General features: G+C 27.5%; 1 protein-coding gene across 1 annotated transcript; it reads right to left on the reverse strand.

Annotated features, from left to right (window-relative positions):
- Positions 1-10,354: 10,354 nt before the first annotated feature.
- Positions 10,355-14,417, reverse strand: LOC149513515 (uncharacterized). The gene is made up of 2 exons (XM_089748197.1): positions 11,431-14,417; positions 10,355-11,015 (listed from the first exon to the last, which is right to left on the reverse strand). Exons 1-2 carry the CDS (start codon positions 14,360-14,362, stop codon positions 10,618-10,620), a joined length of 3,330 nt encoding a protein of 1,109 aa, XP_089604323.1. The 5' UTR covers positions 14,363-14,417; the 3' UTR covers positions 10,355-10,617.
- Positions 14,418-27,055: the final 12,638 nt, after the last annotated feature.

Below are 27,055 nucleotides of genomic sequence, written 5' to 3' on the forward strand. Positions count from 1 at the left end.
GATATGGCTTATGACTCTATCAGTCAATATTGATATATTATCGATTTGGCTCCTGATCGTTTGTCTTTACAGAACCTGGAGAAAAAGGCAAATGAGTCTTTTAAAGAATATGCCCAGAGATGGAGGGATGCAGTTTTTCAAGTACAACCTCCTCTGACTGAGAAAGAGACTACAGTGCTATTTGTTAGCAATTTCTTCCCTATTATGAAAAGATGATAGGGAATGCAATAAAAAATTTTATTGATATGGTAATTTCGAGAGAAATTATCGAGAATGCCATCAAGAATGGCAAGCTGGAAGGAAGTGAAGCATCTAGCAAGAGAGTCTCGAAAAAGAAAGAGACTGAAGCTCAGGATGTGAGCTTTGACAGACAGCAATTTAGGGGTTATCAACTCTACTCACCACAAAGATACTTTCCATATTACCCTACTATAAATAACACTTTCCCTTACCCATACCAACCATTTGTACAATCACCTTATCCCCAAACATATCAACCTCCTCTTAGGCCTCAGAACACCACATATAGTCCTAACACTCAGCCTACCCTAAGACCCCAAATTCATCTAGTTAACCCAATGGGTGGTTCGCGAGAGCAACGAACTACTCATGAAAAACTTGTATTTGACCCAATCCCAATGACTTATACAGAACTATATAGGGAGCTTTACAACAGTCATTTGATTGCTCCTAGTAAGTTAGAACCCCTCAAGCCACCTTACCCTAAGTGGTATGATCCCACAGCCCATTGTGACTATCACTATGGGATTACTGGTCATTCCACCAAAAATTGCACCGCCTTGAAACATAAAGTGCAATGGTTAATCAAGGATGGAATATTAGCTTTGATACAGGAGGGGTGACTGCACCAAATGTTAGTGGCAATCCATTGCCTAATCATAATGTGAATGCCCTAAATGAAGAATAGGAGCACCATTTGAAGAAAAAAATAGCAGAGATTAAGACACCTCTTAGTCAGCTGTTTGATATTTTGTGAAAAGTTGACATGATACAACTATTGAGTCCACACAGTTATCATGGAGTATATGTAGCCGGCACTAGTTGTAAATATCATAGTAGGGCAATGTGCCACTCTATTGAAACTTGTGAGCAGTTTCACCAAGAGGTGCAAAAACTCTTGGATTCATACCAGATTGAGGTCTATGAAAAAAGAAAAGATTTAAAAAGTATTGAGGTGTCCATGACTAATAAGCCTACAAAGATGTTTTCAAAGCTAGTGATAATTCATTACAGGAACAAACCAAAGTCAATCATAGACAAACTCATTCCTAGGCTAGTAACTTTTAAAGTTTCGACTCTTTTCCCATACAAAGATGATAAAGCTGTACCCTAGAGATATGGCTGTGATACAGTAGTTCAGGGGTAAGAAGAGGATGTCTCCAAAGCTAACACTTCCAATATAATTAGTGTAGGAGGTATTGCCCGAAATGAAAGGTGCTACACTTCAGAAATGTTAGAGAAGGCTAGAAGAGAGAAGGCCAAGGAAGAAGAAGGACGGAATAACCCTAAAGTAGAACATGAGGAAGATCGCCCGAAGTCGGTATAAAAAAAAAGGTTTGTAAATTTCTGAAGCTGGTAAAACATAGTGAGTATTCAGTTGTTGAACAATTGAATAAAATGCTAGCTCGAATCTCATTACTATCACTGCTACTAAACTCAGAGCCACATCGAAATGCCTTGCTAAAAATTAAATCAAGCATATGTGGCACATAATGTATCTGTTAAATATATGAATCATTTGGCTAGAAATCTAGTCATGTCGAATCATATTTCGTTCAACGATGATGAGATTCCCTTAGAGGGAAAAGGAAATGCCAAAGCTTTGCATATCACGGTCAAGTGTAAGAGCCACATCATAGTCAAAGTCTTTATCGATAATGGCTCTGCTATCAATGTCATGCCTATGTCAACTTTGGCGAGGCTACCCATTGACTACTCTCATATGAAGGACAGTCAGATGATTGTGAAAGCTTTTGATGGGACCAAAAGAGAAGTCCTGGGGGATATCGAGATGCCCTTACAAATTGGGTCATGCACTTTTAATGTAAAGTTTCAAGTGATGGATATCTCTCCATCTTACAGCTATCTCTTGAGAAGGCCATGGATTCACATGGCAGGAGCTGTGCCCTCTACCTTGCACTAAAAGATCAAGTTTAATATAGAAGGTCAACTAGTAGTGGTAGTTAAGGAAGAAGACATGCTAGTGACCTAACCATTGAATACTCCGTATGTAGAGGCTGTCGAAAAAGCATTAGAATGCTCCTATCGATCTTTTGAGCTAGTTAATTCTGTAGGTGAAAATTTTAAAAATTAACCTTTTTCAAGGATAGTGATGAGCCAAGTCATCAATAAGGGTTGGTATCCAGGATCAGGGTTGGGCAAGAACTTACAGGGAATAAAAGAACCCCCGACGGTGATAGACAATAGTGAAAGGTTAGGCCTGGGCTATAAGGTAATAGAATGGGAGATCAAAAGAAGGCCAGCAAGAAAAATAGCAAGACTAATGGTCATCCCACACCTGTATGAGACTTTCAGACCTGGAAGATTCATATACCCAGATACAGGAAAAAGTATGGAAAAGGCTTTTGCCCAATTAACCATTAATGCTATTAAAGATGAAGTGAGGCTTAATCAAGAGGGGTGGGTTCACCTTTGTCCGCCAGATTATGAGCTGAATAATTGGAGTGCCATCGAGATACCTGTGACTTTTGAAACTAATACAATGTAATTGTAACATCCCAATAGCTATTGCCCAAGGCATTGGGGTGATCTTTCTTGTTTGGGTCATTTATCTTTTATTATTTTTAATAAAAATTAGAAAAGATGCATTTTCATTCATTTATTCTTATGTCTTCATTATTTCCATCTTTACAAACACATCTTGCCAACATATCCCATTTCATTCAATTTCAGGTCCTTAAATGACCATGAAGATAAATGAACATGAAGATAATTATGATAACAATCAAGAGGTTAGTTTTGAGAATTCAATTAACACTGATGAACTTGATAATAAAGAGAATTTTGAGGAATGTGTTAAGCCTCCTGACCTAATGAGATTGATTGAACAAGAAAAAAAGCCAATTGAGCTTCATCAAGAGATAGTTGACTTAGTGAACCTAAAAGATGAAGAGAATAAGAAAGATGTCAGAATTGGCACCTCACTTTCATCAGGAGATAGACAACACTTGGTAGACTTACCTCGAGAATTCATAGATGTATTGCTTGGTCTTACCAGGATATGCCAGGGCTGAGCATGGAGATAGTAGAGCACAGATTACCCCTAAAGCCAGAATGTAAGCCAGTTCAACAGAAATTGAGACGAATGAAACCTGAAATGCTACTAAAGATCAAAGAAGAGGTGAAAAAATAATTTGATGCAAGTTTTCTATAAGTGGCTAAGTATCCAGAGTGGGTAGCCAATATAGTACCAGTTTCTAAGAAAGATAAAAAGGTACGAATGTGTGTAGACGATCATGATTTAAATAAGGCTAGTCCAAAGGATAACTTTTCTTTACCTCATATCGATGCATTGGTAGATAACAAGGCTAGGCATTTAATTTTCTCCTTTATGGATGGTTTCTTAATGTATAATCAGATAAAAATGACTGCAGATAATATGAAAAAGACCATTTTCGTGACTATGTGGGGAACTTTTTGTTACAAGGTCATGCTTTTTGGGTTAAAGAATGCTGGGGCAACATATCAAAGGGCCATGGTAAACACTCTTCCATGATATGATGCACAAAGAGATCGAGGTATATGTAGATGATATGATTGCAAAATCGTGTGAGGATGAAGATCATGTCACCAGCCTCAGAAAGTTATTTGAGAAATTGAAAAGATTCCAGCTCAAGTTAAACCTGATCAAGTGTACCTTCGAGGTAAAGTCAAAGAAGTTACTAGGCTTTGTGGTCAGTGAAAGAGGAATTGAAATCGATCCAGATAAGATACAGGCTATTCAAAATTTATCACCTCCAAGTACACCAAAAGAAGTTTGAGGTTTTTTGAGAAGATTGAATTACATTTTTTGATTTATCTCTAAGCTTAGCTACAAATATGATCCCATATTTAAGCTTTTTCGTAAGAATAATCTTGAAAAATAGAATGAGGAATGTCAAGTGGCTTTTGATAAAATTAAGCAATACTTGTCAAACCCTCTAGTGTTGGAACCACCTGTTCCAGGGAAACCTTTAATTCTATACTTGATAGTATGTGAAAATTCAATGGGATGTGTGCTGAGGTAATAAGATGAGTCTAGCCGAAATGAGAGAGCTATTTACTATCTGAGTAAAAAGTTCATAGAATATGAATCAAAGTATTTTTCATTGAAGAAAATGTATTGTGCATTAGCATGGACTGCCAAAAAACTCAAACAGTATATGCTCTATCATACCACATGGCTCATAGTAAAATTGGATCCAATTAAATATATCTTCGAGAAGCCTTCTTTGTTTGGAAGAATTGTCAGATGGCAAGTAATGCTCTCGGAGTATGATATTATATATGTGAGCCAAAATACAATAAAAGGGGGTGCTATAGTGAAGTTTCTTATAGATCATGCTACTAAAGAGTATAAACCAATGAAGTTAAAATTCCCTGATGAAGACCTAATGACTATTTCTCAACTGAAGAAAGGGAAGCATGGAGAAAAGTATTGGATAATGTATTTTGATAGAGCTGCCAATGCCTTGGGACATGGAATTGGAGCAATTTTGATCTCTCCAAAAGAACAATACTGCCCTGTAATAGTAAGGTTAAATTTTAATTACACAAATAACATTGCTGAATATGAAGCATGTGTCATGGGCTTACAAGCTGCTATAGCTAGGAGAGTGAAAGTATTAAAAGTGTTTGGAGACTCAACTCTAGTTATATATCAGTTGAAAGGGGAATAAGAGATGAAAGATTTGAAACTTGTTCCATATCATAAGTATATTCTAGAGTTGATGAAACAATTTGAAGATATCTAGTTTGACCACTTACCTCGAGAAAAGAATCTGATTGATGATGCATTAGCTACTCTGACTGTAATGATTCAAATTAATGACAATACTGACATTCAACCCATCAAGCTAGATGTTAAAGATATACCAGCTCATTACTTCAATGTAGAAGAGGAGGAAGATGGAAAGCCCTGGTATTACGATATCCTACAGTATGTTAAGGATCAGTAATACCTAGTTCAAGCAACAGAAAATGATAAAAGGGTCATCCGAAGGTTGGCTATGAGTTTTTTCCTGGATGGGGATGTTCTATATTAAAGAATTCGAGATCAAGTATTACTAAGGTGCGTAAGTAAAGCTGAAGCGAGAAAAATCATTGAAGAGGTGCATGATGGAATATGTGGGGCACATACTAGTGGACATATGATGGCGAGATAAATTATAAGAGTAGGATATTACTGGTTGACAATAAAGAGTGATTGCATTGATTATGCTTGTAAGTGCCATAAATGCTAGATATATGCTGATAAGATCCATGCTCTACCATCTGTTTTACATGTTATGGCACCACCTTGGTCATTCTCAATGTGGGGCATGGATGTCATTGGTCCTATCACCCCAAAGGCTTCTAATGGATATAGATTTAATTTTATGATGATAGATTACTTCACAAAGTGGGTGAAGGCAGCATCATATGTAAGTGTAACATGATCTGTGGTTTGTAAGTTCATAAAGAGAGAGATCATCTGTAGATATAGACTTTCAGAAAGAATTATTTTAGACAATGCCAAGAATCTGAAAAGTAAGATGATGCAAGAAATATGTGCTCAATACAAGATCAAGCATCATAACTCGGTACCATACCATCCGAAAATGAATGGGGCAGTTGAGGCAGCCAACAAAAACATAAAAAGGATTTTGGAAAAGATGATCGAAACTTATAAAGATTGGCATGAGAAGTTACCATTTGCATTGCATGCATATCGAATATCAGTGCACACCTCTACTAGGACAACCTCATTTTTTTTTTTGGTTTATAGGATGAAAGCTATACTACCAATGGAAGTGGAGAGATCCCATCTTTGAGGGTTCTAAAAGAAGTTGAGTTGGAAGAAGCTGAATGGATTCGAGAACGCTATGAACAGTTAAATTTCATAGAAAAAAAGAGATTGATTGTACTGTGCCATGGTCAGCTATATCAAAAAAGAATGATGAGGGCTCATGATAAGAAGATTCAACCCCGTTGCTTTCGAGAAGGAGAGTTAGTCTTGAAAAGAATCTTCCCAATCCAGCACGATAGTAGAGAAAAATGGACTCCAAATTGGGAATGGTCGTATGTGGTAAGATGAACTTTTTCGGATGGAGCGCTGATACTGACTGAGATGGATGAAAATGATTTACCCCATCCTATAAATTATGATGCTGTAAAGAAATACTATGCTTGAAATAAAAAAAAAAAAGAAAAAATGAAATATGAAAAAATGAAGAAAAGAAAATGAAAAGAAAAAAAAAAGAAAAAGAAAAAGTGAATGAAAAAGAAGGATTCAAGGCGAAAACCCTAAAAGGACGGTTTGAGTCATAGGGGGTTTGTCTAAGTTGAAAACCTGAAAAGGCAGCTTAGATAAAGAGAATATAGCATCAAATTTAAAAATTCGTTGTATGGAGACTAGCAAATTTGGAGGAGTTCCAAGTTGTTAAATACATCAGATGGTTGGGTTTTCAGAAAAACCTTGAGATATGTTATCATAATTATCTGATTGTTCATTTTTGGGCTTTGTCCCCATACTTATCCTTGTAATTCTTACTTGGCCAAAGTTTGCCAACATTTTGCTAATAAAAGACATTCTATTTCACTCTTTATATCTTTTTTTTTCTGGTGACTGTTTCTCAACCATTCTTATTATTTTTTTCTTAATACCCTACAATGGAAGAAATGTGCAAATGCATTCTTACTTTTTGAGTTTGAAATAATGATTGATGAACGAATAATGGCATGAAAGATTTTTACATTACATTGAATAAGTCAAGAGTGATAAAGGCAGAATCAAGATGTTTAGTTCCTGATAGAGACATTGAATTTGAAAAGAGATTTTTTACAGGAAGAATGTGAGTGGAAGAGACGATTAAGAGCTACACTGGCTCGATCTTAGAAGAGTAACGTAATTTGGTTTTTGAAGAATCAAAGGGTTCTATGCCTAAAAAAAGAGTTTGAGAAACTTGACTACCATAAATTGAATAGGAGTTAATTGGCCAACATTTGCATAGCATGCATTGAAATTCATATGCATTGCATAGCATATACTACTTTCAAGAAAGTATAGTGCATAAATTCAAGAAGCAGGGATGTTCCAACATCCCACATAGAGAAGACAGATGTGAAGATATTTTCAAATTTGAGAAAAAGCTTGTTAGGTAAGTTTCTAATCCTTGAAATAGGATGTCTCTTGGTATCAGGGTTGATTTGTAAGACCTTTGGGCATAATCTCTTGAAATTCCTTCAAATACAATCTTTAATTCCTTTGGACATGATTGTCAAGGAGCAATTTATTTTTTGAAGTTGTGATGCCTCTAATTAGAGGAGCCATTTATTTTTCAAAAGTCGTTGAGCCTCTGATTAGAGGAGCCATTTATTTTTCAAAGTCATTGAGCCTCTGATTAGAAGAGCTGTTTATTTTTCAAATTCATTAAGCCTCTATTTAGAGGAGCTTTATTCATTTTCAAAGTTGTTGAGCCTCTGTTTAGAGGAGTTTTGACCAAATCTTAAACACAAAAAAATGAAAAAAAAAAAGGATCGAGTTGAGTCTTGAATAAGTATCTACGTCTTTGTGCAATTTTTGTTTCACAGAAAATGTGCAAAGAGGGGCAATTGTAGACACCCAATTTGGTCCAAGCCCGAATCAATTAGGCCTGATCCAAATGGGTAGGCCCACTTTTTTTTGTATTTTATATTTTATTATTTTTATTTTTATTTTATTTTTTATTTTTTTCCTTTTTATCTTATGTATTTATTATGTATTTATTTATTATTACTATTTATTAATATATATATATTTATTTATGTTAATATATATTTATTATTACTTAACTATTTATATATTACTTAACTCTTCTGATCAATCCTTATAAATAGAGCCACGGATCAAAGGACTGAACACAGAGAAAAAAAGTAGACACTGGCTGAGAAAGAGTACATGTGAAGAAACAGAAGCTTAAAAGGGTTTTAGTACGTTAGAATAGCTCTAGGAATCGATGGAAAATTTTTGGAGAATATTTTATGAATTTTTTCTGGAAATTTCTGGAAAATTTTAATATTCCGGTTGAATTTTCTGGCAAAGATTGAATTTTTCGATGACTATTCTGGCTAAGTTTGAATTTTTTGACCAACTTCTCAGTTTTCTACAACCATTTCCAGAAATCGATCAGTTTTTCGGTGAACTTCTGGTGAAAAACCAAGATTTTGACAAAAATTTCCAGAATCCAGCGGGCATTCAACCGGAGTTCTTCGGGTTTAGAGAGAGGGGAGAGGAAAAGAAGGGAAGAGAGAGAAGAGGAAAAGGGATTTTGAGAAAAAAACTGACCTTCAGCCTTATATACCCTCCCCAAAACGACGTCGTTTTTGCGTTAGTAACCTAGAGGATTCGTGCGTTTTGCTAAGATCCGACCCGACCTGAGTGTCAACCCGCTTTCGACCTGCGTCTTCAAGCTGTTTCCAGAGCCGAATCGCTAAGCCGAGCCATTCCCAGTTTTTTTTTATTGTTATTTATTTATTTATTTATTTATTTATTATTATTATTATTAGATTAGAATTGTTTAATATCCTTTTATTTTTATTTTTATTTTACTTTTCTTTATTTTTATTTTCATTTTTATTTTATTTTATTATTTTATTTTCTTTAAATAAAATTCAAAAAAAAAATATTTTTGAGGAAAAGTTAAAAGTATCAATTTTCCTTGAAAATAAACTTTCTAAAAAATATTTTTGAGGAAAAGTTGAAAGTATCAATTTTCCTTGAAAAAAAGCTTTCTAAAAAAATATTTTTAGGGAAAAGTTGAAAATATCAATTTTCCTTAAAAATAAATTTCCAAAAAAAATATTTTTGGAGAAAAGTTAAAAGTATCAATTTTCCTTAAAAATAAGTTTTTCAAAAAAATATTTTTGGAGAAAAGTTGAAAGTATCAATTTTCCTCGAAATTAAAGTTTCAAAAAAATATTTTTTGGAAAAAAATTGAAAGTATCAATTTTCCTTGCACAAAAGCAACCATTTTTTTCTTTTTATTTTCTTGAATTTTCTTTAGTGTTAAATAATCCGACGATGGAGCCTTTGCAAGTAAAACAATAGTTTTCTTGCATACTCTTGAGGTGAGGAAATTTTCTCAATTTTCTGCTAAAAGTATTAGAGTTAATTGAGAATAATTTATAATAATTAATTACTAGGTAAATTTTTAAGGCTTATTGAATAATACAAAATTAAGCTAGTACCATCTTTCGATGGCCGTTGTGAGGGTGCTATAACCTTCCTCACACATAACCGAACTCCTGAACTTTGTTCTGGTTAGTGGACCTAAACTTATTCTTTTAGGGACCCTTAAGCTTAGGTGTTCTTTAAAAAGATAGATTCTTTAGGTGACTAATCGCACCTAGATAAAAAAAGATTGGTGGCGACTCCTTCAGATCAATGTTTAGCGACAGATTCTCGGATCTAGATGTTATGACATATATATATATATTTCTTGCCAAATCAATATATATGTCATAGCTCTTTCTATGATGCCAATATCTGCATAGCATGTATTTGAAAAAAAAAAGCCTTTTAGCTGCTAATATGGCCTACTATATAAGCCATCCATTGCATATCATATAAACGATAACTCAACATAATTTTTTATATTTTTAATGCGAACATTGATTTGACAAAGACAAATATTATCGTTGACATGATAAAAATAATGAATTTAAGTAGTTTTATGTAAAATAAGACTTAATTAAATAAGAATAATGCTTTGTACTATCCATTGGATTAAAAAAAGATAAATTTATTTGAGAAATGTGAGAAAAGTATGACATTTTTTAGCATTTTAGTAAAAAATAAGTACAAGTTAAATGTATAGATATACTTCAAAATCATCACTCAAATCCCTTTCAAGTGTACTCAATACAATTACAATTAAATTTTGAATGATTTAAAAGGTAGGAAATGAAAAAAGGTTAGAAAGATGAAATTATGAAAAATCATGTGTTGGTGTGTCAATGAATAAATGGTCAACAAATAGAAAAATCAAAAGGTTATTGCATGAAGTTTTGTTTACTATAATTTGGTGTACTCACCAATTGTATTCTTTGTTTTTAACAACAAATAAAAAAGCGATTTTAAACTTACTGTAGCATTCCAAAGTGAAAGTATTATAGCAAATCGGTACTACAATATTACAATTGATATGAAAGTCAAAATTTTATGTCTGGCCATTAGTTACATTTTAGAAATAAAAAATCTTGAATATACAAATTTAATGCTTAAACACAGCTGTTTTATATCATAGCCGATTCATTACAAAAGCTTTACTATTAGAGTGCTTAAACATTTTCAATACAAAGAAGAGAAAAAGAAATAGAGTGCTTAGAATTGTTATTCAAATTATTAGCACCTTAATATTAGCCGTTGCAAACTTCATGATCCCATAATTCTCCCAATATTATGATTGAGAAAGGATTGGGCAACGGAAGCGATTGACGGTTAAGAGCTTGAGCAACTTGTCGCATGGTTGGCCGAAGTTGGGGATTGCCATTCAAGCATGCAAATGCTAGCTTTGTAGTGGAGACAACATCTTTTGCAACTTGTCTTACCGGTGGTGAAAGACGTTGGTCTATCACATCTTTAAGTAAAATTTGTTGGTTGTCATTTGGTACCGATGTCGATGTTGATGCTGATGACGATAATGGTAAACATGAAATCAAATCACCAGGATGCCTCCCCATAAATATTTCCATTGTTAGCACTCCAAAACTGTAAACATCACATCTCTCGTCTACTTTCATTGTATAAGCCAACTCTGCTTAAAAAAATATATTTAATCAATGTGCTCTATTAAGCGAGAAATATATCTTATCAATACACTATTATGTAAGAATAAATAATATTGAGAAGATAATGTTGAAAAAAAATTGTAAATATTTAGAAGAATACTTGAAAATTGAAATTCTTAGGTTCTAACAAAATTTTACATTTAGTTCATCACTTTGATATATTGAATATTGAAAAACTAAGTGTTAAACTTCAAAGATTAATTACACATTCGATACTTGAATTATAGTAAAATTCTTAATTTGATACTTAAAATTTGAAAAGTTACAATCATAATACAATTTGAACTTTGTTTTACCGCATCAATTTGCATACAAAACTAACAGTTTTAATTGAATAATGACATGTTTAAAGTGTCTTAAAAAAAAGATACCAATAAATACCTGGAGCTATATACCCGAAAGTGCCAACAAGTGAGGTCCAATTGGAAAAGTCAGGCTTTAAAAGCCTGGCTGTGCCGAAATCTGAGACATGAGCCTCATAGTCCAAATCTAGAAGAACATTGTTGCTGGAAACGTCTCGATGAATTATCGGTGGTGAATGGTCATGATGCATATAAGACAAGGCATTGGCCACTCCTTTTACAACATTAAGCCTCTTCTCCCAATCCAACTCCATTGCCTCGTCCTTGTTGCTTAACACCATTCTCAAACTTCCCCTTTCTACAAACTCATAAACCAAAAATGAGTTCTTCGGATGTGAACAAAAGCCATACAGCTTCACAATGTTACGATGCCTTATTTCTGATAAAGCATGAATCTCGTTTTCAAAGGCTTTCAAGTTGTTGGAAATCATGCTATCTTCAGATTGGTGAAGTTTCTTCACAGCAACCACCTCACCAATGGGTAGCGCAGCTTTATAAACAGCTCCATAGCCCCCTGAACCAATGCAATTGTTGGAGCTGAAATCTTCAGTGGCTTCAATAATGTTCTCATAAAGTATTCTTCCATTATACCCCCACAATGTGAAAAAATCTCCAAGTTGTGCCTCGATTGACTCGGATTTTCTGGTTTGGTTCTTTTGGCAAAGAATAAGGAAACTTCCAGCTATGATAAAAAGCAAAAGAAGAAGACCAAAGAGTGGAAGCACAATGAAAATGATGACTTTGGTGCTTTTTCTATGACCGCTGCTAGTTGCAGTGACAGCACAAGGCATTAGTCCAGTGGCATTACCACATAGTCCCTTATTGTTTCTTAAGGCATCAAATGAAGCCTCATGAAATGCCTTAATGTTAGGAATAGGGCCTTCTAATTGATTGTAAGATATATTCATAACAGTCAAGCTTTGCAAATTATTAAAAGAATTTGGGATGGAACCATTAAGCATATTGTGAGAAAGGTCCAATGTTTCCAAGGAATGTAATTTTGCAAGCTGTTGTGGTATCTCCCCAATAAGTAAATTCTGACTTAAATCTAGATTTTGAAGGCCATTTATGTAGCTTACTGAAAGTGGAATGCTTTCTCCAAGTTTATTCTTGCTCAAATTCAGGTCCAATAACTTTGAGCACTCTCCAAGTTGATTAGGAATCGGTCCACTCAAATTGTTTGATGCCAAGTTAAGATGTTCTAGATTTGAAAGAACTCCAATCTCTGGTGGAATTTTGCCTGAAAGTTGGTTACCACTTAGCAAAAGTTTGTACATCAATGTCAATGCTCCCAATTCCTTGGGAATCTCACCAATGAGATGATTTGAAGAGACATCGAGTTCGTGTAATTGAGTTGCATGCTTCAGCTCAGGTGGTATCTTTCCAGAAATGTTATTATTGGAGATTCGTAGGCTTGTTAGATTATGGCATTGCCCCCAGTTTGGCGAAAGTTCACCATAAAATTTGTTGTTGCTTAATGCAATATAATTCAAATTAGGATATATACCAAAAGCTTCTGATATATTTCCTGTCAACTGGTTTCCTTCAAGCCTAACTCTGTATAAGCTTTTGCAGTTTCTTAAACTTGATGGGATCGGACCCCTCAAATTGTTGTTCATAGCCCCAAGCCGTTCGAGTTGTCCACCGTGGCATACATTCTCGGGTAATGGACCACTGAAATGGTTGTCCGATATTTGGAATGATTCCAAATGAGTAAGATTGCTGAACGAAGGAATTGGCCCTGATAAATGATTATTTTGAAGATATAACTCCACAAGCGTCGTCATGTTTCCAATTGAAGCAGGGATTGAACCAGAGAACATATTTTGATCAAGGTCGAGAGTAGATAAGCTGGTCAATTTTCCTATGGAAGCAGGGATTGAACCATAAAACATATTTTGATGAAGGTAGAGAATAGATAAGCTGGTCAAGTTTCCTATGGAAGCAGGGATGACACCGGTGAGATTATTACTTAACAACTGCAACGTATTAAGAGATTGAAGCAATCCTATTTCATTGGGGATAGAACCAGAGAGCTGATTTTCATACAGATAGAGCCATACCATGTTACTTAAGTTTCCTATAGATGTTGGGATAGGACCAGTTAGTTGGTTGGTTGAAAGATCAAGCATATTAAGTGACTTCATCATTCCAACTTCTTTAGGTATGGAACCATTGAGCCTATTGTCAACAAGGATAAGTCGGGACAAATTGTGCAAGCTTCCAATGGAAATAGGTAATGGACCGGTGAGATTGTTTGCATTAAGGGCAAGTATAGAAAGTGAACTCAACCTTCCGATTTTAGAAGGAATACTTCCAAAGAAATTATTCTGTGACAAGTCAAGCTCAGTGAGCTTGGAAAGGTTGCAAACCTCTTCAGGTATAGAACCACTTAGATGGTTAACATAGAAATAGATCTTGGAAACTGAACTCAACCTTCCTATTTCTTGTGGAATGGAACCATTGATCTCATTATTTGATAAGGAAATCAACTCAAGACTTTTCAATAAGGAAATTTCGGATGGAATAATCCCAGAAAAAGTATTGTATGACAAGTCAAGGTGGGTGAGCTTGGAAAGATTCCCAATCTGTGAGGGAATGGACCCATACAGTGAGTTGTTACGAAGGTTAAGCCACACCAGGTTAGGGAAGAAAAAAAAGTTAAGACTATGAAGTGTACCTTTCAAGTTCAACATATGATCTGGAAGGCTTAGATCGGTGATGGTTCCAGCCACGTCGCAAGTGATTCCCACCCAGTTGCAATGGTTGCCTCCAACCCACAAAGAAGAGAGCAAAGTTTGGGTGTTGTTGTCAAGACTAGCTTTCCATTTTAGAAGAGTTTCCGTTTCATTTGCAGCAATGGAGGATGAAGAAGCAAAAACAAAGGGAGACTGATGCAGGACGACTATGAGGAAGAACGGGGCTTTGAATGGTATCATGAAAGATGCCATGATTTGGATGGTTCAAAAAGTATTGTTTGTTAATTGTTGTAAATTACATTGGCTGGCACGGTGAGGTATTTATGCAAAAAGCTAGAGCAATTCAGTTACTATGAAACATCCAAATTAAGTGAAAAAATGTAACTTCAACACTGTGAATCTTTTACGTTTAAATTAACTTTATTAAATTTTTTTATAAAAAAATTATAACATAAAAGAATTATAAATATTGATATTTAAATTTTAGATTTATTATTATTGTATAAATTAATTGAATTAAATTTTAAACTTTCCCATAAATATTAATTTTTTATATTTTATTTTTTTATAAAGTAAATAAAAGATTATTTTAGTTTAGTTAATTTGCACTTATTTTAATCAAAAGTAAAGTTTAAAAAAAAATTCATGATAATTAATTTAAATAAAAATTATATCATACATCAATCAAATTAAACTTGATAAATGAGTTTATAAGATTATTACATATCATTAGGTCATAATTAAAAAAATAAGTATGTAAAAAAATTAACAAATTAAAAATTATTTAATATAAATTTTTTAAATTTTATAATCAAAATTAAAAAATTAACATGTATTTTATAATAATATATTTACAAAAATTAATAAATTTTTAAAAATTCTATCATCAATATATATATGCATATAAAATAATAATTCAATTATTAAATATAAACCATAATTCAATAGTCAAGTCAATATATAAAACAATAATTCTAAAATATACGTAAATTTTTATTCATTTAATTTAATTAAAGTATCTTTCTTTTGGCCACCCATTTTTAATATGTTCATAGTACCAATTAAATTATAAATTGCAAGATACATAAGAATCGTTAATATTATGGGCAACATAAAAAATTTACGATTCATTTGGACGGATAGTGAGATTGGTTCTCATAAGATTAAAAATAAAGATAATGATAAAATTAATTATTGTAACAATAAGATTAGATATGCAACTATGAAATTAAAATCAATAATTGAATATACATTTTAATGTAAAAGTAACTGTAGTAGTAATGTGAAAATAAAAAATGATTACTTTAGACATTAATCTACTAACAAATTAAAAAATTATTTTAATACATATTTTAATTTTATTTAATATATAAAATATAAAAACTTAATTATTTAAAGATATAATAAAAAATAATAATGAGAGTAGAAACAAAATATTAATTTAAAATTTATTATAATTATTTTAATCTTAATAAATTTTTAAAGAAGGGGTAAAATGAAATTAAAAGAATTTTATGAAGACAAAATGTCCAAAATGGATTGCGGTGAGTTATTACATCCTTTTTCACCAATGGAGATTATTCCTCTGACTGAATCGCACTGTAATAAAGTTATTCAAATGGATAATCACAGCGGGAACGTGTTTTAATTTCTATGTAGTTTCTTATTTTTTTTTAATGAATGCTTGTATTGTGTTAAGTCTCCTTTAAATATGATCTTTTGTAATATTATCTTTGAATATTTCAAGATGATATTCTAAAGAGACTTCTTAGAATGTAAGTCTCCTTAGTTTTAGTTTACAAGTATTTTTTTTATGTCAAGCTCTATCATCTTGGAATATTACAAAAGATCATACTCTAAAGAGACAAAACCCAACACAAACATTCTTTAAAAGAGAAAATTTAAGGAATTACTTGAAAAAAAAAATTTTTGGTCGAAATTACTTGAAAATTTTCACTCTATGCTTAGTAAACTTCTCAATGGATAAGAAATAAAGTCGATGGTAATTTGGCTAAACGTGCACTTCAATTTCAAATAGAGGATTTTATATATAGCAATAGCATGGATTTTTTTTTTGGGTAATAATATTTTTTTTTAGGAGTGATAATAATTTAAATTGGATTAGATTTAATTCGTTTTTTTAGAATATATAATATTACAAAATTTTAAAACTTGATCTGAATTCGAATTAATCTTTTTTTTTAAATTGATCTAATCTAAACCAAATTTTATTAATTCGGTTTTGTTCATTGGTTTTTAATTTTAAATTTAATTTTTTATATATTATTTTAATCTAATTTTTAACATATTTAAAGAGATTTATATAAAATAATTATTTTTATTTTATAAAAATTTAAAAATAGATATAAAAATTAATAAACATATATAATTGATTCAACTTTTTTCAGATCTTAAATTTGATCTAAATTTAATATATATATATATATTTAATATCTAAATTTGATCTAAATCAAGTAAAAAATTTGATCTAAATTGAATTTAATACCATGATTTGAAATCAAATTTTAATTTTTTTTCACCATTAACTTTTTATTATAATTCTTGCTTATTCACTTTTATTCAACATATAAAAACTGTGACCCAAGATGGATCATAGGAAAGAGCCTGAAGGAACTTGTCTTTCAAAGTAAGTTATTAAAAAAAGTAATGCTACGAGATAAAGAAAGTAAGACTCCATTATTTAGATAAATGATAAGATTTATTATGGTAAGATTAAAAATAGAAATAAAAGTTATTGTTTGTATGATTAAAAAAAAAGTTATTATAATTGTGATTGAAAAAATTTTAATAAAAAATTTATATTGAATAAATCTCACTAAAATTAACATTTAAATTTAATTAATAATATAATAAATTCAATCGTATTACATAAAAAATGTGATCAAATTCAAATTGATACTAAAGTGTTAAAAATAGATTAAAATTAATTCAATTGGCAAAAAAATATATTTTATAAATAAAACTAAAAGAAGTACATTTTGATTATATTATTTTGATGAAATTGTCACAATCGGAGATATATGTAAATATAAATTAATTGTATAAATTCAAAATTGAGATCGATATAAGTGGTTAAATTTTAAAATATAAATGTAAAATATTTAAATTTAAATTTTTATAATTTTTTATTGATAAATAATTTATAAATTTAAAAAATTTTAAATGATCTGTAAATTTTTTTTATAGATTAACGGCTAACTTTAAATAATTTCTCCTACTTTTAAATTTTTTTTAAAAAAATATTAATTGTATAAATTTAAAATATAAACAGAATTTTTTTATAAACAAAGTTGTCGTTTGAAATAAAAAAATGTTATAAGTGTTATTTTTTAAAAATAATTTTATAAATTAATTAAATTAAATTTTGAATTAATATTAAAAATAATTTTATAAAATAATTAAATTAAATTTTGAATTAATATCGTCGTATAAAATAGAACTTTTTACATCATTGCTTACATCAGATATTTAAATAATTGATTCTCTCTTAACAGCTGTATGTCATTATAAATGAGTGGTTCAAGTAGCTCAAAACTTCTTTTTCCTTCTGACTATAGGTACGACTGTAAAATTCTACTTTCTTCACAAGTTGGCAATATCAATTCTGAGTTAAATTTGTAATGGGGAATGGTTTTTACCCAAACTCCTTTCTTTTTCACATGATTGTTATCTTGTAAATCTGAGGAACTGTAGTTGCTTTGTCCTTGCTGTTGATGGACTTGCTGAGATGCCTGATTTCTTTTCCTTGTTAATATCTTTGGGATTGGATGCCTCTCTGTTTCAAGATTTGACATTTGGTATCTCATGTTTTGGTGACTCATCGTTTTGCACTGATTTTCACTCCTGTCGTCAATAATTTTATTGCCCTTCGCACGGACTTTAATTTCAGCATTTTTTTTCAACGTATATGGTTGAAATTCCATTTGCTGTAAATTTGGATCTATCATAGAAGTCCCATGGAATTGTTAAATTCATTGAACAATTCTTCCTTGACAGAATTTAATTTCTCAATAAGTTTTGCAACATGAATTGCTAAATTTGCCATTGATCCTGCCATATTTTGGATACTAGGTTTGCCATTATTCCTTCAAATATTTGCTCCTTATTAGGATGTATTCAAATTGAATCTATAAATTATTAAATTTGAGTTAAATTTAACTTTGATTTGAGTTTATTTAAGTAAAAAATTTAAAATTTGATTCAAATTTATTCGATTAAATTATTTTTTTATTAATGAGTTTTTAAATTAGTTTGTAATTCAATTAAGTCAATCAATTTGATTTGACTAGATTTAATAAAATTATAAATATTAATATTAAATATTATATTTTATCATTCATATATTATACTTATATATATATATATATATATATATATATATAAACTCTATTAGTTTTATGAGTCAATGAGTATTAAATTTTTTGAATTCAATTTGATATGTATAATTTTTTTAAAATTATTATAAACATTAATATTTTAAAATAATGCATTTTAAAATGTTTTCATTTAATTTTTTTCAAAATTATAAAAAATTTCATTTAAACACATTTTATAAATTTTAAATATATCATTTTGTATTTTTGAAAATAAAAAACTTAGGGATTTAAGTGGAAGCGAAATGATACCATGGAGAGCAAGTGGGAGCGAAATAATAGAGGGTGATAATTAAAAAAAAAAAAAAGTGATTGGGAGATGATTATTTTTTTTTTGTTAATAATAATTTTTTTAGGGTTATTAATGGTTTAGATTGGATTGGATTTAATTCGTTTTTTTAGAATGTATAATATTATGATTTTTTTAAATTTGATTCGAATTTAAATTGATCTTTCTTTAAAACTAATCTAATCCAAAATGAATTTTAACAATTTCGATTCGATTCATTAATTTTTAAATTTAATTTTTTATTTATTATTTTAATATAATTTTTAATATATTTAAATAGATTTATATAAATAATTATTTTTATTTTAGAAAAATTTTTAAAAATTTAAAAACTAATAAACATATATAATTTGATTCGATTTATTTTTTTTTTGTTTTTCACATTCAGATTTTAAATCCAACCCGAACTTAATATATAAATTTAATATCCAAATTTGATTTAAATCAAATAAAAAAATTAATTTAAACTGGACCCAACACTACAATTTTAAATTGATTTTAATTTTTTTCACCATTAACTGTTTATTGTAGTTCTTGCTTATTCACTTTTATTCTACATATAAAAATTGTGACCCGAGATGGATCATGTGAAAATGCCTGAAAGGACTTGCCTTTCAAAATAAGTTATTAAAAAAAGTAAAATTACAATATAAAGAAAGTAAGATCCATTTAGATAGATAGGTTGTGAGATTTATTATGATAAGATTAAAAATAAAAATAAAAATTATTATAATTATGATTAAAAAAATTACTGTAACTGTAATTAAAAAGTAATTTAATAAAAAAATTATACTGAATAAATCTTACTAGAGTTAACATTTGGATCAATTGGTGGTGCAATCAGTTCAATCATATAGCATCGAAAGTGTAGTAGAATCCAAACGGGCACTAAGGCATTAAAAATTGAGCCTTAAACAAATTAAAGAAAATTTTGTAAGTGAAATTTTAAAATCATACACATTTCAATCTCAATTTCTAAAATTTAATATCTATTTTCTTTTTATTCAAAAAAAATTAAATTTTTTATCGAATTTGGATAAAATTGATATTTTTAATGCAATAAAAATTATTTATGATCTATTTAAATAGGTAATAAGATCGATTTAGATAAGATTAAAAAGGTAAGATTAAATATTATATCTGTAAAATTAAAATTAATTATAAATATATAATTTTTGATGAAAATGAAAGATAGATGTGACTTACTTTTTTATTTTCAACCGTAACATTTATTTTTGTAATAATAGAAATGACTTACTTTTTTATTTTTAATTAATAATATATATTGACTAATTAAATTGTAAAAAGATTGTCAACAACTAAAGAAAAATGTTTAAGTGAAAAAAACAATTGGAATATATTTATTTCTTTATGTAATAAACATTTAAAACAAATCCAATCAAGTTATACTTCACAACAAAAGAAAGCCTTTGAAAAATGTTATTACTGAAGTTAAAACTATCTAAACAAGTAACCGATTTTGATTTACGAAAGTTAAATGACGTGGTTTCACAAAATTTGAAGGGAGGGAATGCGGTTATTATTTTGACTGTTGCTAGTATTTCCTTTCATTTTAAATCAGGTCTTGAGATAAAATTTTGTAAGTAAAATTGTGAATTTTTTATTAAATATATCAAATTAAAGCTAAACTTAAAATTTTATATTGATAAATTAAAAAAAATCATGTTACATAACTCAAATTAAGCATTTAAAATAAAAAACATAAAATAAAATTTTTTTAAAAGGCAACTGATTTAAAATTAATTGATCTTAAATAAAAGGTTTTTTATAATAAAATAAATTATTGTGCCGTTGGTATCAATAAAGACAACAATAGCAACTAAATACAAAAATATATAGTATGAATAGTATATATTTTTAATAAATTATTGCATATTGGGCTAGTAAAGTTCTAGTTAATTAATCCTAACACTATTCAAAGTAAATATAATATAAGTTATTTTTTACGTCTATGTGATATGTTCTGACTTTAAATAAAAAAATCTTTTCATCATAGACTTTTTAGTACAAAAAAATTGATGTTAATTTAATCAATGGATTAAAATTTTAAGGAGAGAAAAGCAAAAACAAAAAAAATATGTTAATATGAATTTTTTTTAATGTATGTTTGATAAGAAAATTTGAAAAATAGATCAAAAATATATTTTTATTTATTATTTGGTAAATATACTCTTTAATTTGTAAACTAAATCAAGATATAACATGAAATGGAAAAGTTAGAATTGATTTTATTTCATATAAGATTTGGAGTTTTGATTCTTATAATATTTTATTTACTATCTTGGAATCAAGTTATTTAATAATTAAAACAAAATTATAATTTTAAAGTCCATACCAATTTTTAAAATATAAATAAATTGATTAAAATTTTTAATTAAATTATTAATTTTAACATTAACTTATTAGTAGTTTTACCAACACGTTAAAAATAACCAATTTAGATGAACTTTTTAAAGTGAAATTTGAAAAATTCTTTACAAAAAGTAATTTAATAAAAAAGTTAAATTGATAAATTGATGGATTTCAAAAAAATCAATAAGAATGTAAAAAGAAATCAAATATTATTTATAATTCATTTTTGATCGGTGCTTATTCAACGATAAAAATATTATTTAAACAATTTATCAAAATTTTTTTTTAAATTTTACACACTTAATTTATGAAACAAAATCTTTTAATTTATAGATTTTTATTTTTATTTTTATTTAATCATTTTTTGTTTAATATTTTTGAAATAAATTTAAAATGATTTTAGATTTTAGATTTTATTCATATCCCTTTGAACATTTTTTTATTGGTTTATCCTGTTATTTCATTTAGGATGCAATTATATATTTTAAAATCAATTTATGCAAAATACAACATCATTTCATTTTCTATGAAACATCTACATCAAGTGAAAAATACAACTTTAAGATCGATACGTCTTTTATGTTTAAATTAATTTTGTTGGATTTTTTTAATAAAAATGTTACAATATAGAAAAAAAATGTAAATACTGTTATTTAAAATTTAAATTTATTGTGATTATATAAAATAATTAAATTAAACAATTTTTTCATAAATATTGATAATTGATTTTTTTTCTTTTATAATGTAAATAAAAGAAGATTTTAGTGTAATTTGCGCTTATTTTAATCAGGTTAAAAATTTTTAATGATAATTATTTTAAATGAAAATTATCTAATACATCAATTAAAATTTTAAACTGTAATAATTAAAAAAAAAAAACTAAGTACATAGATAAATTATGGATAAAAACTGATATAATATAAGTTTTTTAAATTTTATAAAAAAAATTAAGAAATTGACATGTATTTTGTAATAATATATTTATAAAAATTAATAAATTTTTAACAACTCTATCTTCTATATATTTATATAAAATAATAATTCAATTATTAAAGGAAGATACCAACTCTATAAATCATAAATCATCAGTCAAGTCAATTTATAAAATAACAATTCTAAAATATGTATAAATTTTTATTCATTTAAAGCATATCTTCTATCCAATATGGAGTCCTATCCAATTTTTTGACCTCTCATTTTTAACGTGTTTATGGTGCTAATTAAACTATAGGTTGGAAGATACGTAATAGTTAACAATATCAACATTATGGTGCAATAAAAAAGACTTAAATGAATTAAATGAAATTATGTAAGTTTATTAAATTTTTTATTAAAATAATTAAATAAAATTAAAAAATTAAAAGTTTTTTTTTTGGCATGAATGAATCAATTTATTCGTTAAAAAAAAAAAAAAACAGATCAAGTCTACTTCAAAAAACAAGATCAATCAGTTTAAATGTAATAATAGTTTAACCAAAAATACTTAACCATAATAAATTTAAATGATTTAGAGACCCCAAGAATTACACACAGCTCGATCTTTAGAGGGAATACAATCCAAAAGTGAGTTACCAAATTTTTATTTAATTGTTTTCTTGATGGAACCAAAAATGGCATAAATTAGAAGATTTTATTACATATCAATGTGCAAAACTATCTAATATAAATTTTATAAACAAAATTAAAAAATTAACATGTATTTTATAATAATATATTTATAAAAGTTAATAAATTTTTAAAAACTCTATGGTCAATATATATGTATATAAAATAATAATTCAATTATTAAATGAACATACTAGTGCTATAAACCATAAATCAACAGTCAAGTCAATATATAAAATAATAATTTTAAAATATGTGTAAATTTTTATTCATTTAATTTGGTTAAAGCAAATCTTTTATTCAATATGGAGTCTTATCCGATTCTTTTGGCCACCCATTTCTAATATATTCATGGTATCAATTAAATTATAAGTTGAAAGATTTGCAAGAATTGTTTCAAAAAAGACATATAGTTCATTTGGATGGGTGATGAAATTAATTATAATAAGATTAAAAATGAAATCAATTACTATAATGGTGAGATTAAATACATAAGTGTGAGGTTAAAATCAATAATTGAATATGTATTTAAATGCAAAAATAATGATAGTAGTGATGTGAAAATAAAAAATTATTATTATGGACATTAATCTATTAATGAATTAAAAATTATTTTAATACATATTTTAATTTTATTTAATATTTAAAATATTAAAAATTAATTATTTAAAGATATAATTAAAAAAATAATAATGTGAATAGAAATAAAATATTATTTTTAAATTTATTATAATTATTTTAATCTTAATAAACTTTTAAAGAATGGGTAAAATGAAAATAAAAGAATTTTATGAGAACAAAAATGTCCAAAATGGATTGCGGTGAGTCACTGCATCCTTTTTCACCAATGGAGATTATTCCTCCGATCGATGCCACATAGGATTAATTGCACTGTAATAAAATTATCCAAATGGATAATCACAGTGAAATTATAGTAAAAAGGTACTTACTCACACTACAACGAAGTTACGGTGTAATTCAAATTGAGCTTTAAATGAATTAAAAGAAATTTTGTAAGTGAAGTTTTAAAATTTTACACATTTCAGATTCAATTTCTAAAATTTAATATTTATTTTATTTTTATTCAAATAAAAAATTAAATTTTTCATCGAAATTGGATAAATTAACACTTTTAGTGTAATAAAAATGATTTGGGGTCCATTTATATGGGTAATACGAATAATTTAGATGAGATTAAAAAAGTAAGATTAAATACTATATATATAAAATTAAAATTAATTATGAATATATGTATTTCGATGCAAATGAATGATGACAGTGAATTTAATTGTAGTTAGAAAAGAAATAATTATTAACTATATTAGATTACATATAAATTTTAAATTATTTAATATTTATAAAATTAATAAATATTTGAAAATTCATCAAATTATTTTTTATCAAATAATAATTTTATTGATAAATAATTAAAAATTAAAAAATAATAATATATTAAATAATATTTTTTCTTTAATTTTTTATTAATGATGTAGTTATCTATTTTTAGTTAAAATAATAATATAATATAATACTAAATTTTATTTTTAGTTTATAATATAATATTTAGTTATTAATTTTTTATATAATGATAAAATAATAATTTTTAGTTAATAAGATAATAATAATTTTATATATTTATAAGTTTATTATATAACAAAAATTTTCATTATATTAAATTAAAAAATTATTTCATAATTTATTAATTAAAAATAAAAAAAAATATCAAAAGTCTCAAAAGTTTATTGTGGTGAGCCACCACACCCCCTTTCCCATCAATGAAGTTTAAGTCTTCCGTTCAAGCAAAATCAGATCGTGCCTTCGCTATCTAAACAGCAAAGTGAAGTACCATTGTGTCAAAAAAAACGCTTAAATGCATTAAACAGTGACTGACGGGGCAGTTGGAAAAACACTTTGGATGTTGTGAAACACTTAGTTGCATTAAACGCTTAAATGCATTAGACGTCATTCAAGTTGTGCAACTTAAATTCAGGTGCCTGTTATTACAAGTTGTTTAATATCTTTGATCGTGAGATGAAAAGGATAAATCATTATTTTTGACCTTTTCAAATATCAACTTTTTTTTTCATAATAATAGAAATGACTTAATTTTTTATTTTTAATTAATAATATATATTGACTAATTAAATTGTAAAAAAATTTCAACAATAAAAGAAAAATGTGTAAGTGAAAAAAAATTGGAATATATTTATTTCTATTTGTAATAAACATTTAAAACAAATCCAATCAAGTTATACTCCACAGCAAAAGAAAGCATTTGAAAAATATCATTACTGAAGCTAAAATTATCTAAACAAGTAACTGGTTTTGATTTACAAAAGTTAATTGACGTGGCTTCACAAAATTTAAAGTGTGGGAATGCGGTTGTTAATTCGACTGCTTCTATTATTTTCCCTCATTTTAAATGAGGTTTTAGATAAAATTTTATGAGTAAAATTGTGAATTTTTTATTAAATATATCAAATGAAAACTTAAACTAAAAATTTAAATTGATGAATTAAAAAAATCATGTTTAATAAATCAAATTGAGCATCTAAAATAAAAAAAAAAATTAGAAGACATTCGATTTAAAATTAATTGACTTTAAATAAAGAGTTTTTTCATAATAAAATAAATTATTATGTCGTATGATATCAATAAAAACAACAATAGCAATAAATACAAAAATATATAGTATGAATTGAATGACTTATAATTTTTGATAATATTGATTAGAATTTTATAAATTATAACAACAATATAATTTATAATTGATTTTTTGACATATAAAATTATTATCAATTTTAATAAATGTAGAAAGATATATAAGCAGATGTTGCTAATGGAAAGCCAAAACAAATTGCAACCTTGACATTACAGATTTTTTAGTATTGAGCTAGCAAAGTTCTAGGTAATTAATCCTAACGCTATTCAATGTAAATCTAATATAAGTTATTTTTTACGTTTATGTGATTTGTTATGGCTTTAAATGAAAAATCTCTCTTCATCGTAAATTTTTTAGTACAAAAAATCGATGTTGATTTAATCAATGAATTAAAAATTTAAAGAAAGAAAAGTGAAAACATTAAAAATATGTAAATATGTTTTTTTTAATGTATATTTTGATAAGAAAATTTTAAAAATAGATAAAAAAATAGTTTTATTTATTTTTTAATAAGTATATTCTTTAATTTGTAAGCTAAATCGAGATATAACACATGCAGTAAAAAAAAGTTAAAATTAAATTTATTCCATATATGATTTGAAGTTTTGATTCTTATGATATTTTATTTAATATCTTGGTATCAAGTTATTTGGTAATTAAAACTAAATTATAACTTTAAAATACATATAGATTTTTAAAATATAAATAAATTGCTTAAAAGTTTTTGATCAAATTATTAATTTTAACACTAACTTAGTAAAAATATATCAAATTTGACTTGTAAATTCTTAAGTCAAGAAAAATTGATGGTTAAATTAGATTATTTTAAGTTTAAATTTTAAAAATTAAATAGTTCCAAATTTAAGTCATTTTATAGATTCAATATTATCTAGAAGAGTTAAAATTCTATAAGGATTTACAATTCTACAAGGATTTACATAAAAACAAAATCTTTGAACTAAGCATATTCTTTGAACTTATTCTATCATATTTTTTGAACTAATCAAACATATTAATACAAGTTCCTTCTTTGATCTATTATAATAATAAAATTTCACAAATACATATTTTATTCTATTCCTTTTATTTTTTATTCTCACAAAATACAAATCCTATTCCTCCTTTATTTCATTCTGCAAACCAAATGTGCCATGAGTTCTTAGATTTTTGACAATCCATAACTTAAGGTATGAGCTAGACTCATGTTTGGAAATCATATTCATACCCATTATGATATTCACAACAAATAAATTCGTTTTCGGATTTGGTTTTGTATGTTAATTTTAGCTACTTATTATATTAATACATGTATGTTTGTGTGACAACTATAGTCAAATTGCAACAATTTTAAATGATTAATTTAAGTTATTTATATGAATATATAAACAATTATTGATCAAATTTATAAACTTGTCCTTCAAAAGCATAAAAAATCTTTCAAAAATTTCTAAATTCACCAATAATATACATTTCCAAATTTTTAATAACTTTTAAATGATTAATATCTAAACGATAAATTTTGATAATGTACAGCCTTTCTTTAAGGTGCCACATGTCATTCATCTCTTTTTCTTTTTTTATTTAATAAATATTTTTATTTAATTTGTTTGTGTGTGGACTCG

Source organism: Durio zibethinus, chromosome 19, assembly GCF_047325235.1.
Source record: "Durio zibethinus cultivar Kanyao isolate XHJ-2024 chromosome 19, ASM4732523v1, whole genome shotgun sequence".
NCBI classification, from domain to species: Eukaryota; Viridiplantae; Streptophyta; class Magnoliopsida; order Malvales; family Malvaceae; genus Durio; species Durio zibethinus.

What these genes read in the sequence shown, in the direction of transcription:
- LOC149513515 (XM_089748197.1), bottom strand. Translation starts at nt 14,362, where the DNA reads ATGGCATCTTTCATGATACCATTCAAAGCCCCGTTCTTCCTCATAGTC. An exon ending in TTTCGGGTATATAGCTCCAG is followed by an intron (nt 11,016 to 11,430) that starts GTATTTATTGGT and finishes TTTTTTAAGCAG; the next exon opens with AGTTGGCTTATACAATGAAA.